Source organism: Aythya marila, assembly GCF_965140915.1.
Source record: "Aythya marila genome assembly, chromosome: 1".
In the NCBI taxonomy this organism is placed as follows: Eukaryota; Metazoa; Chordata; class Aves; order Anseriformes; family Anatidae; genus Aythya; species Aythya marila.
The window spans coordinates 196,898,749-196,918,911 of NC_139042.1; the positions used below are offsets into that span (position 1 = coordinate 196,898,749).

The window sequence follows — 20,163 nt, forward strand, 5'->3', positions numbered from 1 at the left end:
AAAGAAGGAAATGTTCATTTTGCAACATTCTCCTAATAATATACTTTATATTTCTCAGTATGTCACAGTGTAGGATGAAATTATTTTAATATTATATACAACGCACACCTGACAACAATAATGTATCTAACAACCTAATTTGAGGTGACATTTAATTATCATGTAAATGATAATGATGCTTTCATTAGAAATACAATCTGATACAAAGAGTTGTTAGAACATGAAGGAAAATGTTTCTAGTATTTTCAGCAATAAAGTAAAAAACAAAAACAAAAAATCATCTATGTAAACATCACTTTCAATTCTACTGAAAACAATGGCTTTAAAAGCTGGTGTCACTGAACACCAGGACCAGATGAGCAAGGATTAGAGATTCACAACATACTACAATGTGTATGAAAACAGAGAAACACTTTTTTTTTTCCTTTCTATTGGTATGGTACCCAATGAAAATGGGAAAAATCCTGAGATGAGGAATACAGAGGAAAATGTCCAGTAGGAATAGAAATACAAGTGAAAAAATATCAACTGCAGTAAACAGAAGGAAATTGAGCAACAAGAATATACTTGCCCATTTTGTTTGCCACTATCCATCAGAAAGAGAAAGCAGGGAAACAGAAGAAAACAGGGTAAAGCAAAAGGGGTCACAAACCAATATTTTATTCAAACAGCCCCTTGAATAAAAATATTGTGCATAGAAAGATCAAAGGTTCAATTTATGTACAACTGTAGTCTGGAAAAAGACAAACATATCTGAACACTGGAGAATATATGTCCTTATCAATTATTTCTCAAGTACCTTCTATATACTGTGGCTATTTCAAGGGTCTGTTTTGCAGGTTATATTCATGTAAGTGCAAAAACAGATGATCCAATCCATAAAAAGAAACATATTAACTTACTAAAATTTTAATTTTAAACTACTTATGATTTGACAAAGTTATAAAAATAAACCATGAATTATTAAAAACTTGGCATAATCTTCATACCCTGTACATTTATTCATATTTGGATAAAGAAAGTTAAAAGGATGTGATGAGTTCTATTCTATCTACTATCTAGATCTCCTAGTTAGATGTTATATAGATGTAATAAACAAAAAGCTTTCAATACTCACAAGTATCATTCCAAATTACCACTACAGAATTTGTAAATGGCTTGAAAATAGTCTAAGCCAAAAATGCATTAAAAACATCCACTAAAACTATTTGTAGAGTGCAAAATAAAAACCTAGCCGTAATCCAAACAAAACAGTGTTGTCACATTTATCTATTTCTACAGGCATCAAAGGTAATTTCCTAAATATAATACTGCACCTACAGCAAAAATAACAAAGTAAGCTTACTACTATAGTCCATATCATAATATTTACCTAATAGAATGAAAAAGAATAGTAACCAGACCCTTAAAATTACAGCAACAGAGGATACACAAAGCAATGATTCTACAGGTACATAGCAAGGCAGAAGGGATTGTCAGTGAAACTGGGGTACCTGCACATATTCTATCTTTATAGAATATTTCTTGTACCTTGGGTGTTGGATTAGAATCATTGCTGCAGATTTTGGGTACATATGGTAACATTAGTGAATTCAACAAAATGTATGAATTTTAAACACTTTTTAAAGTGAATCTGAGACTTGGCAATACCAGGACAACCTTCATAGTACTTACATCTGGCTTGAATTAATGGTTCATCTATTTTGGCTTTAATATAATAAAAGCTGTATGATGGTAGCACCAATGCCAAACTGCAAGAGAAATAAGACACATGAAACAATTATGCTATTTGCAGCAGATTTCTAATTTCATCTTTTAAGTGTTTTGAAACTGTTTAACAAGTTTGGAAATTCAATTATTGTGAGATGAGATAGTTACGTAGTGACAGACCAGCCTCATGCTCTGTAATAGGTATGAGTAGATTCATACAGGTCTTAAAGTTCCCTGTGCTTCTTTTCATTTTTATTCAAACATTTAGGCATAAATGCACTTTTTAATGGTTAAGGGAGGAATTTCCAAATAATTGCAAATAATAAAAAGCATGGTTTTTGTATCTTCCTCTAACACATTTAACATTACAATGTAGCACATGTCAATGTGGTGACTGACAGTAAAAAACACCATATAGTACTGTACCAATCTGATGCATGATTAACTCATAAAAAAAAGCATTTATTAAGAAATTTATCTTGCAGTATTTGAATTCACTTTATGTTCAAGATGCAAAATATTTTCCTGAATCATACAGTCACCACTAATAACCTTTGAACATCGTTGTGCAATAACATCTTAAGATTTGCAATGCATATTATTCCTTTTATATTAAATATATATTTTTCCAAAAAAAAATATTGCCACTAATTCAATATACACGTAGGAGAGTTCAGTTTTAAAAAGGTATGTAAAGGACAGAAGGTGCAAATCAACACTGCAGAGGTATCATCTCCCACATCACATCCTTAATATTTGTTGTCAGTTTTCATGTCTGAAAAACTGCAGAGTTTTCTAATGGATAGCTGCAGAAATTAACCTTAAAAAAAAAAAGTTGCACAATTGTGCCATAAATGAGATGACCTTTAATGTGCCATGTGCCATTTAAACAGAATGTGAGATTGCTGAATATTTACTGATAGCCTTCTACCAATTCTCCTCTAAGGAAATCACTAGCACTTTACCTGTCATTAGCAGCTACTGCCAACAGAAATTGCTAATTAAAATCTATAATTTTATGTTTAACAGGCTTGCTTCAATGTGATTCCATGGCTTTATTGCTGTATCTCATGCCAAGGAGCTCTGTATGAATTAAGAACTCATATAAACCCAATATATTTCTTTACTCATTGCTAGATGGCATATTATGATTAAAAAAAAAATAAAAATCTTTTCCCCCTGAGGATAATGAGTATAATGACAGAGGAAATAGAACATAAAAGTGGGATGATGAATAAAAGATAAAGTTCTACACCTACATTCACTTGTTAAATTGATTTGTTTGGTTTTGCTTACACATTAATGTTTGGATTCTCATTGGCTGTACAGAAAATAGCAGAAAAGAGAACCAATACAATTACAATAGCTGAAGGCTATTGTAAATCACCACAATACAATTATTATTTTGGTAAACAGTTGACTTGGTATTTGAACCATCTAGTTTTGAACTTGAATACTTCAACTTTTTTGAAATTTGGTAAACCTTAACTTCTTTTCTAATGTCAGTTTGCTATATTACTTCCAAAGTTACAGAGCTGTGTGCTTAAATGATTTTGGAACGATATACACACCAATGTTGTATGCAACGGGGGCAAGACTTCATTTGTTCCTGCTGTCAGTTGTATATGATTTTTAGATAATTAGTCACAAATAGATTGAAGATTTCAGAGATAATTGGTTCCTGCCCTTAAGATCTGACATGTAGGTTAGCAATGTCGTGATATAAGCTATAAAAGTGACTGAAAGAGATTTGCACAGAATAACGTGTTACATTGTTTATTGAGACAAAAAAAAAATATGGCATCTTTCTTTTTAATGTGCATATTAAAAACAAGAACATGGAGACAATGAAAAGAAAAGTGGAGGAATCTAAGAGAAAGTGTAGAATTAAAAATCAAAGTATACAGTGACACAGAAAGTAGAAGAAAAATAAGATTCTTAACACCAATCACAAAATGCATTTTTTCCTGTATAATGAAATGCACTAGTGGTAAATCTCAACAGTTGGATAGAAGACTGAGGTTCTCTTCCTTAGACAAAGTAACAATTTTGAGTTATAAAGGTTTAAAGGAACCCAGCAAATCCTGTAGGCCCAGACACAAAATGACCTCATCCTGACTTAACTAGTATAGAAAATAGAACACTAAAAATACTAACCAAAATAAATTAAAAGGGCATTTAACTATGCAGAATTCAGAGAACAGAAATAAGTTACCTGTAATCAGTGCCATTCACAGCAGTCCATGTGTATGTTCTGTTTCCTTTATCAATATATCTCTACAAAGAGATATTGGTCAAGAAACAAATTACTAATTCCGAAGCTTCAAGTAGCGTTCTCTTTTCTTGAGAAATGAAGTATATAACCAAGTCCGTTGGGACTCTAGTTATTATTTCGGTAAGTACAACATGACCTGAAACTACTTTACTTAAACAATTTCCAAAGTTATATTACGCAAAAGAATCATCTACATGTATATCTTTTTATTCAACAGTAAAGAAATGCAAATTTAAATAAAACCAGACAGATACTATCTACCATTTTCCCTTTTATTTTCATTAGCCAGGCCTATACAAACTTTTTGTATGTACTTAGAATCTGATAAAAGATGTTATCTCCTTTATGGACTATTTTGCATTAAAATGACCACAATAACAAAAATCAATTAAAAAAGAAGAATTTGTAAGTAACTCAGTAACAACAACAACACATCCGTGCCTGTCCTTTCAGTATTACAGTACCAGTGACTGTAATACAGGTATTACACTGGAGTCATAAGTGCAGCCATATAGTCCTGGCTGTACCGCATGCTAAAATTATATGTGTTTCTAATCACATTAAGAGGGTCTTGCATTTGTGAATAATTTAGAATGGGAGTAAGTTCTTCCAGTCTTCTATTCTTCACCCCATTTTTTTTTAAAGTATGTTAATACATCAGGATAAGTTTTACCATTCACTTTCTTTTGATATGAAAAAAATAAATAAATAAATAAATAAAGACATAAAGACATGATAGGCACAACCCCACAGTTCCCTATAGATTTGATCATTAATGCACATATGTCAGCACTCACTGATAGAGTTTCACTCAGTTTTCTACACTGAAAATTAAAAGTTTATTCCAGCTGCAACATACTATTATTCTACAGAGATTTGTAAGTATACACACTGCAACATCACATACAGTGATGAAAGGTATCACAGGTTCATTCTTTCACTGTGATAAAGCAAAAGTGTGAAAATGGCCATGGTAATGGGAAAGAGACATCTTTTTTTGACATTTATGATTCAAAACCTCCTTATTACTTGGTTCCTTCTTGTCTTGCACAGCATGATAATTTAAATCATTTAATAGCTATTTGTGGAAAGGAAAGGAAAGGAAAGGAAAGGAAAGGAAAGGAAAGGAAAGGAAAGGAAAGGAAAGGAAAGGAAAGGAAAGGAAAGGAAAGGAAAGGAAAGGAAAGGAAAGGAAAGGAAAGGAAAGGAAAGGAAAGGAAAGGAAAGGAAAGGAAAGGAAAGGAAAGGAAAGGAAAGGAAAGAGAAAAAAAAAAAAAAGCATGTATCAATGGCTAATATCCTAGTATATTTTATATTTAAGGTAAAGGGATGGCTGAACACACTCCTTTCCAAGCCTATCTATATTCAATAACGTGCCTATACTGTTACTGCAGCTCAAGAATAATTAGACACTTGAACCTAGCAGTGACAACACCTCCAAACCATGCACAGCACCATGGTTTGCACACCATGTGCAAATGCAAGAGAAAAGTAGGAAGGCAGGTAGAGAACTGGGCTCATATTAAATCCTCTCATCACCAGCACTGTGAGCATGCCTGAAGGCAAACTGGCTGAAACCTCCCTTCAAAGATAACACAGCAGATCATGTCCTCATATATCTGCTCCCATTTACCTTTGCCTACTTTATTACTGAGCCATCTGATGCAGTCTCACCCCAGCTGGTTACTGCTGAAGAACCTACATGTTATTGCAGTTCTTGTGACTCTTCAGTTTGCACTACTGCCCACCCCAGCCGCCCAAATGTGGCAATGCTTTTGTGTCTATGGCATCTTCACTGTTAGTTGGAAAGCCCCTGAGGCCTTGGGAGACTCCAGCACACCCCACCCACGCTTGCTCTGAGTCCAGTCTCTATGCTGTAGTATGAGGTCATCTCCCAGGACACTGCTGGGGCCAGCTGCAATACAAAAAGAAAGCAATGCAAAAAACCCAAAAGCAAAACAAAAAAGGACATCAATTTGAAGCCTCGAGACTGCAACTGTCAGTTCTGAGCAACTGACCACATCAGCCCTTTTTATAAGAAAATATATGAAACTATCAAATCCTAAGTGATGCATGGCTCATGCATGGCCAGTGGTCTGAAGCAGCTTTATTCTGGCTCTAGCAGCCTGAAGCTGGGAGGATGCAATAACTTGAAGCAGTCACCATTGCCAGCCATCTCTGGCTGCTGCCTTCTCTGTGAGGGGTCTGAGCAGAGGAAGACATCTCACACCACAAAGCAAGGTAAGGTGAGAGAAATTAATTTCACTGGGGACTTGAAGCATCTAGGTTCAAATGGCTTGAGATATTTTATTCTATTTGAATAAAATCTTTCAGTTTGTGGTCTGGGCTGTGTATGACTGACACATTCTCATGCACCCAAGGATGTCACATTCCCCCCAGTGCAGTAGCTGACTCCAGCATTTGCCAGCATGAACAATTTCCCTCCCTCACTCTTCTGGCAAACAACTGTAGGGCCAGCTGTTATGGCCTTTTCACAAGGGCACCACACAGCCTGAGAAATGCAAGCACAGCCTGAGATCTCTTCAAAAACTTTGCCATGAATGCAACTTCTTGTACAACCACAATGGCGTTAATATTTTTTTGTTTGTTTGTTTGTTTTGATCCTCTAATCCCCACTTTTCTAGCCAGCTACACAGAGCCTTTTTCACCCACAGACTTGGATAGACTCTCCTTAAAACAACAATGCAAGCCTAAAAATGTAATTAACTTGATTGGATTCTGTAGCATATGCCTTGTGAGAAAAAAAATAAATAAAAATGTCACTGGAGACTTCTGACATTTAAGTACAAACAGCAAAACCACTGGAGGTAGCAAAGTTACAGGAGATTGACAGGAGAGAACAGCTAATACTACTCATGAACAATTATCTGCACATATCCAAACAATAGTATTATTCTCTTCATTTTCTTCTGATAATCCATTACATTAGCTATCTTCAAGCTGTTTTACATTGATTGCAACAATTTCAAAAAGCTGTTTGTGAACTGTAACTGTGCAGCATGCTCTTGCCATATCTGCTCCTGTGGTACTTTGATCAGGATTTCCTGTTTCAAGTCGCCAAAAAGAAAGGCATGCAGGTAAGGATCCATATCATATTTCAGGATTTCCTTTTGCTAGGATACATGTACATGTATATCTGTGTCTTGTTAGAGAAATCACTAGTGATCTGTCAGGAGTTTGGATTTTGGACGTGAAAATGAAAAAGAACTGAACAAGCACAAGTAAATAATACAACTGTAAGATGACATTGCTTATCCCAAGTTATCTTCATTTATGGCATATAAACATTTTTTTTTCTTTTTTCTTTATTCCCATTCAAAATATAAACTATTAATCCTATCTTTGAACACCTCCACAAGCAAATTAATGACTTTATTTTAGGATCCATGCACAGAAGTAGGCTGGGTCTACTTCCTGGTGAACAGACTACAAGACCTCATCAACAACTACCTGATTAAAGACACACCAAAGAAACCAATTAAAAAAAAAATCCTTTTCATATATATATAATTTCTTTTACTCTAAGCCAGTAAAACTAGCAAATGTACGGGCAAAAAAATGATATAAACTGACATTATAAAATTAACATCTTTCCACAATTTCACAGTATTTTTATGCTTTTTGTTTGCTCCTGTAAATCTAGTTATCTGTTTCTATCTTACCTCATCTTGGGACTTGACCAGTGTTTCAAATGTTTTTTCTCCACTTTCTCCATCTATCATTTTCTTTCGAATCTATTGGCAAGAAAAAATAAATAAAAATAAGAACTAGGTATTGCATGTAACATGATTAAAGTTTCCCATAATTTAAGGCATTTTATAGAAACACAGAAAATAGTAAGGCATTTGAAAGTCATGAATCTTGATTTTTTTTTTTTAATGTTTCTATTTTCTGATTTTTCTAATTAGAAGTAGCTTTATCCAAATATGACTGAATTAACAGACTTATGTATTAACATTTCTGGTATACCTTGCATATCAAGACAATCCCATGGATGAGAATGTGTTTTGTCTAGAACTTCTAGTGCTTCCCAGCACATCTGTGATTCAGCTAGTTACAGTGATTCAAAACAAAGATTTATATCAGTCAGAGATAAATTCCTCTCTGAAGCAGCAGTTCTAAGAAACTGAAGCTGGAATTTAACAGATACCAAGAAATGCTAATTATTATCATTATGAAAGAACTATTTCAAATGAAGTGAAAAAAAATGTTTTAAAACATTAAAAGTTAAAATAAAATTCCATTTTATGTCACAAAATTAACAAACTATTTAAAAATGATTTATAAGTAAATAAGTAAATGTAAATTACTACTATGTAAAATTGTAAATTACTAAATTACTATTGTAATTATTGTAATAATAAAAAATATTTTAAATGTAAATTACTAAATGTAAATTACTGTAAATAAGTAAATAAGTAAATTACTTATAAGTAATAAGTAAATGATTTATAAGTACTGTGAAATTAGTAATTCAAAAATATACATAGCAATTCATTTTGTTGTCAACAACTTAAGTAACTTTATTTCTCATTTCCTTACCACAGCAGTAAGTTTGTATTAATCAAAATCAATGCAGAGAGGGAAAAAAAATATAAAGCTTTAAAATATTTCAGATAATAGATTAATATCCTCTGAGAAGTGTTCTATTTCTAAAAAAATTTACAAATTTTCCCTTCCCATGAATTAGCACTTAATAAAGAAGACTGGAGAAAAATTATTTAAATAGCAATTATGGTAACTTTCAAAATGAGAGAAATATAGTTCATTGTCTTTGCTTAAGAATAAACTGAGCTTAATTTGTAAAAACCTTTCATTATAACTTCATTGCTCTAAGTCAACATCTTGAATTTTTGAATTGAAATTTTTGAGTGAAATAGGTTTCCATTCAAAATCTAGAACATGTATTGCTTTTCAGTTATTACACAATAAAATACAAGTACCAGGTACTAAGAAAGCAGTCAATCTCACCTCAACTTTAATATCATTTTCCAATTCAGCGTCTAGAAAATCCAGCGTAACTGGCTCCTGGGATTTTGGATTCTGGAGCATAAGATATTAAGTGACCAAAAAATAAAGACAGAGTACTGTAATGTTACAGATAAATTGCTAGAAATCATTCTAATCCCTTCACTTTAAAGTAAACTACTTACTTACCCATGCAAGCTACTTGCTTACTCATTTGTTTTAATCTCTTATAACATAAAAAATTCCTAGCAGCTCTTTGTCATTTATTTTATTTAATTGGATAGAGAGGCGAATTAGGCAAGTGAAAATCAGATTAATCCTAATGACTAGTGTCTGTCCACAGTCTGTTAAGCAGGGGGTTCACGTTGGGAGGTTGTTTCCCCTGCTGCCACAGACTAAGGTGAGAGAAGAAATGTCAGAGGAAGCATCTCCTACAAGGCATCCTGCCTTCAAAAAGGGAGGGGGAAAGTTGGGAAAGTTTTCCAGCTGGCCAGTAAGATGAAACAATTGTACTACTTTGCAGTTTTGCCAAAAACAAGAGTACAGACTTGTTGTTTTGAGATGGGAATGGACTGTGATTCAAGACTCAAAGGGACAGCAATTGCAATAAAAGATTTATTTCTTATAACAAAATAAAATCATTATTATTGTGGGCACTAAAGGACTTCCCTGAACATCTGGCAGTTTTGAATGCATTTCTCTTGACATCAGTACTCCTATCTCTGTTTAAAAGATAGAAACCTACATCACAGAAATGCTGTGACCTGGGAGCTTCAAGACCTGTGGATGTCGTGATATCTACCGTCCACTACAGATGGTTTGCATCTGCCGTGATCCACATCTCTGAGGAGAGCAGGAAGACCCAGTACTGTGCTATTGCTAGGTCCAGCTCTGCTGAACTAGCTCCAGCCACCCAGCAGGCTCTACTCCCTTCTCAGTTGCAGTTTGCATTTACTTGGACAGAGCTGTCTTCCACGTGAACTGTCCGGAATCTGACTTTTTTTTTTTTTAAGGAATTTTGGCTAAGTCCCATTGACTTGATATTGCTGCCAAATAATATTAACTGTCCTTAAATGTGGTATAAAAATCCTTGATCCTCATCGCTCATAAGTTATTTAATATACCCACCTGATGAAGGATCTTAGGAGAAAGAACTATGGAAATTTATTATTTAACCATTTCAATCTGATACTTTAGAATAGGATATAAATCCAGTTTTATTAATTTATTTTGAATGATATACATATATCCTTTGTAATAGGATGGTTCACATATTAAAGGATCTCAAGACCAACTATATCAACCCAACTATACTAACGTAGTTGTAGGATACACTGAAGTCCCTTTTTTAAAATGATGATTATATTCCTTTTATGCTAGTAGACAACAGTTGGAATTAGGCAACATACTCTGGCAAAGGTATATGATGAATGCACATATGACTTCTATGGAAGAATGCAAGCATGTTTCATCACAATTTAGGTGTGTATTCCCAGTTCATATTGGAAGAAAGTTGTCCTGAATAGCTGATAAAAGATGCCTTCATATAATGTAAAAGCATATAAAAGATGACTTCATATAATAATCTGGACACTAGTACTTATTTTCAAGACTGTAATATAGAACAGTATTAGAAGATAAATGACTATTCCTTCATATTCTTAAGGTACAAATGTACCTGTTTCTAGGTATAGGGAATTCATTTTCTTATCAAGTAAGACTTGCTCTCTGCTAAGGGAAAAGTGAAAAAATTTTTTCATGCACTGGAAAGATTTCAGACAAAGAATCTGGATTATTTTTTTAATGCCTACTGGTAACTTCAAATAAATTTTAATTTTCTTATTTATAAAGGATAAATAAAACTTGTACCTTTAACACAAGATTAAAATATGATCTATACTAATTCAATACATTCAGTACAGCCTTTTCTAATGCATTTTCTTTTCTTCCCCAACAAATCCACACCCTCAAAATAAATAGCAAAAGGGTAAAATGTAAAAATAAATAAAAAATACATTTTTCTTACATGCAATGGATAATGAATAGCATGGTCAAACCCAAACAGCATGCATGAAGGCATTACCATGGCAGAAGTTGCATTTATGAAGTTCACATTCCATTCCAACACACAAAGGAACAGAAAAGAAAAGAAACGGTAAAAAAAAGAAATAAAAAAGCCATCACATCAAATCAATAATACTCATTTCAAATGATAACCCGGGTTATCCATAGTTAAGGAGTCCCAAAGACAAATAGATAAATTTATCAGTCTGTCAAAATTAAAGTACACATTCACAAGCTTTCCTTGTTCTTTTTAAGATGTTATATCACCACACATTCTTTATCAGGTATTAATGTCATTTTATATATGAAGAAATAAAGCATATACAGAAATACATTATGTGATGTGCTTGAGGCACAAAAAATCTCTTAGAGATTAGAAAATTCTTAGCCCACTACTTTAAAGATTGTTTGTTACCCACTATGTCTTTTTTTCCCAGAGTGTGTATTTACCAGTATTTGGGCTCCATAATTTTCTCTTCCTAGGTTGCCATTTTGTAGGGTTTATTCCAAGCCACGAAGAAACAAACTTAATGTTCAGTTTGCTCTTCTCTTTATTCAGTCATGCACGCAACATGACTAGAATAAGCACAACACCACTACATTCACCAGCACAACTTAATAAAACAAAACAGAAGTAAATCACTAGCAATGAAGCATGCAAATGAAGGGAAATGCAATCCATTTTCAGCATGAAAAATAAAGGCTAAGATCTATTACTTCAATGACAAATCAAGAAGGAAACAAAGAAAGAAAGAACTGGTGCAGCAACATAAGAAAATTAATGTGTGCATTTGGGAGGTCAGTATTCTCACAAATTATGTGGACGGCTTTCCTTGGTGTGAGTTGCAGGAACCTATTTCCTGTTTATACCTGGGGTACTGATGAAGATGTGGGCTGTTAGGCTTTACAACTAACGATGATAAGAAGGCAGAAAAATCCTGGGCCCTAGGGGAAGTCCAAAGAGCAGCTTGCAACATGGGTGGGAGCCCAATGCTTTTCCTGAGCAGATGGCACAGCTAGGAGAACCCAGCCACAGCAAAATTACACCTCAATTCACTGAAGAACCAGCTGCGCTCTGAAAATTGAGATTTGGTATGTGCCAGTGCTGATTTCTCCAGCACATACAAAAAAATTTAGCCCAAGGTCTTCTAGATGTATAAGAACAGTCATTTGAGACTTGGTGAAATCACTGACTTAAAATAGATGAGGACTTTAAACCGTGATTTTACTGTTGTTGCTATGCAAGCAATTAGTTTTGCATGATATATTCCCATGTTTAAAATGTTATCAGGATATACTGCGTCTAATTTTGTTATTTTCTTGTTACGTAGTTAATCTATTCCTTTAATTCCTTTTTTTTTTTTTTTTTTTTAAGTTTTCATTAGGTGTTTTCTGTTCTTGAATTACATAAATGTAACTAAATTTCCCTTTCGCTGTTTGGTTTAATTACAGTTAATCTTCTGCATTTGGATTTACTAATCTGATAAACCTTACATAAATAATAGATATTATTTCGTGCTCTGACATGATATCATGTCCTGCTCTGACTTATGTGGAAAAACAAACAAACAAACCCTGACCATCTTATTAAAATTCGGTTATACAGCATATACTGTACAATTAATCTTGGCAATAAAGTCATAAGTCATTCTCTCGACTTATGGTTTATGCAAGCAAAGCCAGCACAAGTAGTCTCTCTTTTTTTTTTTTTTTTTTTTCCCAGTCTTCAAATTTATTTCAAAATCTGAAGAATAATTTTTACAACACAGCTCTAATTAGCACCTATTAGTAAAGCACCATAATTTAATGGAACACCCTTCACTACAGCCAATAACATGTTTTTTTATTATTTAAACAAGAAAGGATGCAGGCTTCATGCTTTGGAAGCTGTTTGTCAAAGTAAACACTTCTTTCGTTAGATTTTTCCTAGCAAGCAGGACAGAAACTTTCTAACATTTATTTCCAGGTCTATGCACTCTAATTCACTAATCACCTCCATCCAAAGTTACCTGTACATTGGGTCTCCTTTTTCTCAAATTAACTTTTGGTATGCCCACACCAATATGCTGAAGTAATAAAAAAGCAGTAATTTATATTTTTACACTATTAGTAAACAGCCTGCTTATAGAAGTGAAATCTTCCCTACACATCTCTATTTTCTAGTGCATATATACTGGACCCAGGGACTAGCCCTCATTCTGCCCAGGAGTTCCAAGCTCTCTATCAGAGTTACACACAGGTTTTGTAACAGGAAACAAAATATAAACATATGTTAAACAATATTAACAGAGATCTCTCCTTCCCAAGGTACTCAGCCAGAATTAAAATGTGGAATAAGAGTTTCAACTTTTGTTTACTGTTCTCTCTGCTCTTAACCCTCTATCTTCCCCTACATTTCTTTCAAAATATAAACCATAAGGTCAATACCAAACCCTACTGAAAGCACGTGGAGTTTTATAATTACAATTAGCTGATCAGAACCATAAGAAAAGTGAAGAATAGGATGCTAATACTTAGAATGAATATCAAAAACTGAATTACTCACTATTTTCAAATCTTATCTAATTAAGACTGATCTTGTTAACACATGCTTAATGCAAACTAACTACTCAGTCTAGTGACTATACTTATTTGGTGGGACAGGTACCTGTTTTTTTCCCAGAAGAATGTGAAAACACACACATGAGAAGAAAAAATGTAAAAATAAGTATTTGCTTAAAAATGTAATATAACTAATTACAGAAAATTGAAAAAAAATAATTTAAAACCATATTAAAATGAATGTTTAAAAATGTTTCCAATGTTATGCTTTGACATAGTTTACATGCACAAAAATAAACATAATGGAAAAGTTTTTAACCTGCTTTTGAATCTGCCTTTTTAAGAATTTTGTCGTTTGTACAAACAACTTCACAAGTTCAGAGTTTCTAAGGATTTTTTTAATTATTATAATTATTTTTTGTGATATGATGCTGCAAGACTTTCTCAAAATATTCATTGTGTTGAACCAGTTTTGATTTCAGGTAACAGATTTTCAGAAGGAAAGACATTGAGAAGAAGGCACTACTGGAAGTTTAACACACCCTCACCTCTTCAAAGGCAAATACGTAGTTATGTTTTAGTTTACATCTACAGAAAAACTGCTGTCAAAGAGGGTTAAGATGTTGTTAGTTAATATATTAACGGCTACCAGGATGTTCAACTAAAATTAATATGACATGTTAAAGGAAGTCCATGAGTTCTAAATACATCCGTCTTTGGAGTGTACCTTAGTTTTAAAACGTAGTTCTTGTTTCAGTCTGTATAGCATGCACTACCCCAAACAAACTGGGAGTGAAAAAGTCTAGTCTGTGTAACTGTTAATAACAATAATAACAATAATAATGCACAGGCTTAATATTACATTTTGATATTATTCTATGACATAAAACACATCACATATAAAATATCCTTTTTTTTTAACATACTGTAAATCAAACATTTGAGCAGTACTTGTAAGCAGCTCCAGACTTCTATATCCTTTAAGTAAAAAAATCTATGCAGAGAAATTATGATAATTAGTTTCCTAATAATCTGTCTCAATCTGCCCAGATTTTGTTGGGAAGAGATGAATTTTTCATTCTCTAACAAAAGTTCTTTAGTGTTGTGAGTTTACACTGCAGAATAATTGCACATACGAGATGAACAGAATCCGTATCTACTAGTTTCACACAAAATGGTGCCTAAATGAGAATGCTACATTGCTTCATTTTATATTCCTTCTGTTAACAAAATGCTAGTATAATTTGCATATAAGGAAAAAGTAAACCACCTGCCAGCATCTGAATTTCTAATTATCTCTACTGAAGAAAAGATTCTAAATAATGATACAATTATTTGTCTCAGAATATTTCCCCAAGCATAATCATCAAATCAAAACTTTCAGTTTTTAACACGTTATGAAAACCAAATGTATATATATAGAAATTGAAGTGCTCACAAATTGAGAAAACCTATAAAAAAATACAAAACCCTTCTTTTTCTTCTTGTTTTTCTTTTTAAAAGTATACTTTCAAAATAAATTAACAAGGATATTCCATCAATACTTAAGACTGAGTTATTCCTTCTCTTCTCAAAAAGCATACATTTCTTTTGCTACACACTTGGCAAAAGATTTCAAACATTTTTATTGCTTCAGGAAATTAATTCACATATTCACAATGCAAATTCCCTCATCTTGAAAATTAAATGAATTACTAAAATATGTAGATCATTTATTTCCCTGCCTTTGACAGTTAAATATGCTGGAGTACTGAAAAATCCCTCTTGTAGCTATTGTAGGACTCTGGTGAATAATCGAGAGAGGACAGTTGCACAGCTATGAGGTCAAAGAGTTGCTGCTACTCTGCCACAGGAACATGGCTAGGAGGAATAAAGTGATGAATATGCATCCAATTTACTAAACACAGTATTTCCATGCCTAAAGGCAGCAAGTACAGGCTTTAATTACTTAAGAAGTTTCTCTTAAGTGTACTAAGTGCTAAGAAATAAATGATATATGTGAGTAGGGTGCCACTGAAGTTTAAAAGCCATACTAGCCTTATTTGCTTGTGTATTAAGTTCTTGCTTTTATCATGCCCATATATTACTCAAATCATCTAAATAAGAAACGTTAATATTGACAGCTAAACTACATGGATGTGCTCTTTGATCTGCAGTGATTTGCAATAATTTCTGAACTGTTATCTGTACATTATTCTATCAACCTGGAGAATATTTATTTATTTATTTTTATTAATTCAGTTTTAATTTTGCCTGTTATAGAATGGTGCATTTGTGCACTGTGAACAAAGTTTGCCAAAAGTATGTTTCTAAAAAAGTATGTTTAAAGCATTTTGAAATATTCCATTAAACAAAAGATTTGTTGACATGGAGAAACCCTTCACTAAAATAGAGTTTGAAGTTCTGATTTCTGAATAAAAATTAAAAAAAAAAAAAATAATAATCAGCCATTCACCTTGAAATATCTTATCAAAGCCAGGTGACTTCTATAAGGAGATACATTTAATGTAGCAGACCTTGCAGGGTCAGAACTACACTGATAAGAAGCCAGACTAAAATCTTGGTCTTAAACTTTACTGAACTTTGAGGAAAAATGTGTCCTAATTAGATTTAGATAAATATTCTGTGTCTGAAAGACCTTTCTCAAGTTGAAGTAAAATCTACCATTCTGGGAAAGAGTGATTTTCTAGATCCGCCCCAACTCTGCATCAGAGGTTTGTTTCAGCTCTGGTAAACAGAAACTAAGCAAAAGAAATGACCACCATCACCACTGAAAAAAAAAAAAAAAGTAAAAAAGTAAAAAAAAAAGTGTGTACTAGTCCCTGTTTTCTGTGATTTTTCAAGTATGAAAGTTTCAAATTCTGAAATGAGAAAGCATCACAACACTTATTTCACACCTATAAATGCATGTGTAAAATATACATCTACTTTTCTTATTTTATTTTATTTATAACCAAATTCAACAGAAGCCAATATTAGTCTAAAATGAAAATGGATTTACATGAAGCCATACACACACTGTGGATTTTCCTGACATCCCACAATGGAGAATTCTTTACTATTGTTCTCTTGAACTTTAGAAAGACCTTATATATTTCTGTTATGTTATGTTTTTGACAATGTTCCCATACTACAAAGAACTATATTAGAAGGCTTTTCATACCTTTGGTTGAAGATTTGGATGAAGTAGCACATACCCATTAGGATCAATTGCAAAATAATATCCATTTGGACAAAGCTGAAAGAAAGAAGTAAAGTGTGGCATTAAAGCTTTAAGTAATAGAATTAATCAGTGGTTTTAAAACAATGCCCACATTTAGTAAAATACTTTGCCTCAGGCATCATGAAATATGTGAGATATTAATCTCAATAAGAAAATTTTTGAATGTTTGCTCTTTTAGACGCGTGAACTTGACAGAATAGTTTGGGCTTATAGAACCTCTGGAGGTCACCTGGTCCAACCCTCCACTAAAAGCAGAGATAAATTAAAAACAAGACCCTAATTCAAGCTTAGACATGTTTGCAGAAGGTCTTTGAATACCTCCAAGCATGGAGGTTCCACAACCTCTGCAGGCAACCTGCTCATGTTTAACCTCCCTCACAGTAATTGTTTTTCCTTATTTCTATCCGGAAGTTCTCCTCACACAATTACAATGATTGACTCTTTTCTTTTGCTATAAACCTCCAAGAAAAGTCTGGGTCAATCTAGGTCCATCCAGAGAGTTGCATTCAATGGTTCAGTGACCAGCCAGAGATCAGTGATGAGTGTTGTCCCTCATATATATATTGGGACCACTACTGTTTAATATCTTTATTAATGACAGACAGAACAGGTACAACCACAGCAAGCATGTGGATGATAGCAAGTTGAGTGATGCAGCTGACACAATAGAAGGAAGTGATGCCATCCAGAGGAACCTTGACAGACTTAAGAAGTGGGCCCACATGAACTTCATGAAGTTCAACAAGGACAAGTACAAGGTGCTGCACCTGGCTAAGGCCAATCCCAAACATCAGTAAAGAGGGATGAATAGATCATGAGAAACCCTGCAGAGAAGGACTTAGGGTTACTGGTGGATGAAAAATTGAACATCAGCGAATGCTTGCAGCCCAGAAAGACAACTGTATCCTGGGCTTCATCAAAAGTGTGGCCAGCAGACCAAGGGAGGGGTTTCTCCCACTCTGCTTTGCTCTTGTGAGAACCCATCTGGACCCCGTGTTCAGCTCTGGAGCCCACACCACAAGAAAGACACAGACCTATTGGAGTGGGTCCAGGGGAGGGCCACAAAAATTTTAAAAGGGCTAGAACACCTCTCCTTTGAAGAAAGGATGAGAAAGCTGGGATTGTTCAGCCTGGAGAACAGAAAGCTCTGGGGAGACTTCACTGCAGCCTTTAGATGCTTAAAACAGGCTAATAAGAAAAACAGACATGTAGTAGTAGGACAAGGGGTAATAGCTTTAAACTGAAACAGGGTAGATTGAGATTAGATATCAAGAATAATTTCTTCAGTATGGGGATGGTGAGGCACTGTTGGATGCCCCACCTCCGGAAGTCCAAGCTGGATGGGGCTTTGGGCAGCCTGATCTAAAGATGTCACTGCTTATGACAAGGGAGGTTGGACTAAGTGATCTTTAAAGGTCCCTTCTAACCCAAACGATTCTGTAATTCTATGATCTTCTCTACAACTCCAATTAGGTACGTGAGAATGAAAAATTAGATCCCCACTTGTTTTTTTCTTCTTCAGTATGAACAAACCCATCTCCTCATATGCCATGTACTCCAGCCCTCTGACTAGCTTAGTGGCTCTGCATTGGACCCTGCCCAGCATCTGAATGTATTTCTTGTACTGGGGAAATCAAACTCAGACACAGTACTCCTGATGAGGGATTATGAAGATATTTACTACACAGATGACCTTTTTTACTGTAAGGACACATCGCTGGTTTATGTTCAGCTTGTCCTCCATTATAAAGGCGGACATGCCTTTTCAGGCAATCGGTACGCAGCTTGTACTGTGGCATGGGATTATTGCATCCTAGACTGAGGACTCTGTATTTGCCTTTGGTGAAATTCATGATGTCCCTTTACTTCCCAAGATGTTGTTTTCAACAGTACTGGTTATTTTCTTGGAAATTCCCTAACTAGATGTCTAAATATATAAATCAGTCATACTGGGTAGTGTACAGATATATATATTTAAGAATTTTTCTATAAAGAACGGTCCTATATAAATGCTACTAGGTATTATTACTACCTTTAGTAATTGTTCATTTTGCACTGTGATAAGAACCAAACACTTGACTGGACAGCAGCCTAAGGCTACAAAATAATAAGTAATTGGAATATGCCACCTGATGTAAAACTTAGCTTTTGTGGATGCATACTGATGGACAATTCATACAGAAGCAAAGAAACAACTGGAGAGAAAACTGTCAGAAAATCTACAACAATGCAAAAGAATATATGAAAAGAACCCTGCTGGTATTTTGACTCACATCCAGTCATTGCTGTATGACTTATGAAAGAGCACACAAAGAAATTATACATAAATTGTACATTGTAAAAACCACCAACACAAGCAACTCACCGTAAAGCGGGGTGTCAGTTTTTTTATGTCCTCCAGAGAGACATCAACCCCCATTACTCCAAGAATCAGCTGATTCTGGTAAGATTCCAAAATGTTAGAGTATGCTTGACATATTTGCAATGCAAGACATTGAATTTTAATTTTGCCTTCATCTCTCATTTAACCATACTACTTGAAAAGTTGCTTATTCACTTATGTGCCTATTTTAAATACTTCAAATAATAATAAAAGTGATTCAAAATAATACTCAAAAGTTAGTATAGAATTGGAAAATGGTTTATGAAGATGAATACAGATGCTTTTCTGAATGAACAAACAATAAATGCAAGAACAAAAGAGGTGAAAGATGCTCTTTGTCAAATTGGTATAAACTATATAGAGCTACTAATACATCCTCAGGTTGACAATTAACCTCTTTTGGCTATGGTACAATGATGAATAAAACCAAAATCAAATAAGTGACAATCATTTGAAATCAAGGACTCTGCGTATACATTTACTTCACTTGTAACTTGTAACTTGTTCATTCTTTTTATTTAAATTTGAAATATGTGTCAGAGATGTATTTTGCTGTCTGTCTCCTAGCATTCAAGTAGAGACATAAGACAAAGAGATATGTTGTTTTTTTTTTTCCTTTTTTTTTTTTCCCTCTAGTTCCAGGTCTTCTGTACAAGACCAAGGCTGTTTTACTTCTCAGAAAGACATCTTTTGATAATTGTTACTCTTTAGCTTTGCAATTAGACTTAGACTTCAATTAGAGTGAATTCCAGGCATTATCCTATAGATTAGAGCATGAAAACTTTTTGTTTGTTTGTTTTTAATTGGAAACTAAGAGTGCTATTCTGAAAATAAATAAAAGAAATGGTAGTGATCAAATTTGTATTTATTCCTTCAGAATATCTAAACAGAATATATAAACTCAGAGAATCTAAACAAAAGAATATATTGGCTAAACCTCTATATATTCTGATCTGAATGAACATAAGTATCATATCA

The 20,163-nt window shown here is 33.8% G+C and overlaps 1 protein-coding gene across 5 annotated transcripts in view; it reads right to left on the reverse strand.

The window, feature by feature from the left end:
- The window catches only part of CACNA2D1 (calcium voltage-gated channel auxiliary subunit alpha2delta 1), a 413,517-nt gene that overhangs the window by 30,691 nt on the left and 362,663 nt on the right, over nt 1-20,163 (reverse strand). For 2 of the 5 annotated variants that reach the window (XM_082781191.1, XM_082781192.1), the window contains exons 17-23: nt 19,168-19,242; nt 16,743-16,817; nt 13,048-13,104; nt 8,978-9,049; nt 7,669-7,740; nt 3,926-3,987; nt 1,675-1,751 (exon numbers count right to left, since the gene is read on the reverse strand). In XM_082781191.1, the coding sequence (XP_082637317.1) occupies nt 1,675-1,751; nt 3,926-3,987; nt 7,669-7,740; nt 8,978-9,049; nt 13,048-13,104; nt 16,743-16,817; nt 19,168-19,242 (490 nt within the window). Of the gene's footprint in view, nt 1-1,674; nt 1,752-3,925; nt 3,988-7,668; nt 7,741-8,977; nt 9,050-11,082; nt 11,653-13,047; nt 13,105-16,742; nt 16,818-19,167; nt 19,243-20,163 lie in introns of those variants that run through there. The other 3 variants (XM_082781189.1, XM_082781188.1, XM_082781190.1) reach the window with 3 other exon arrangements.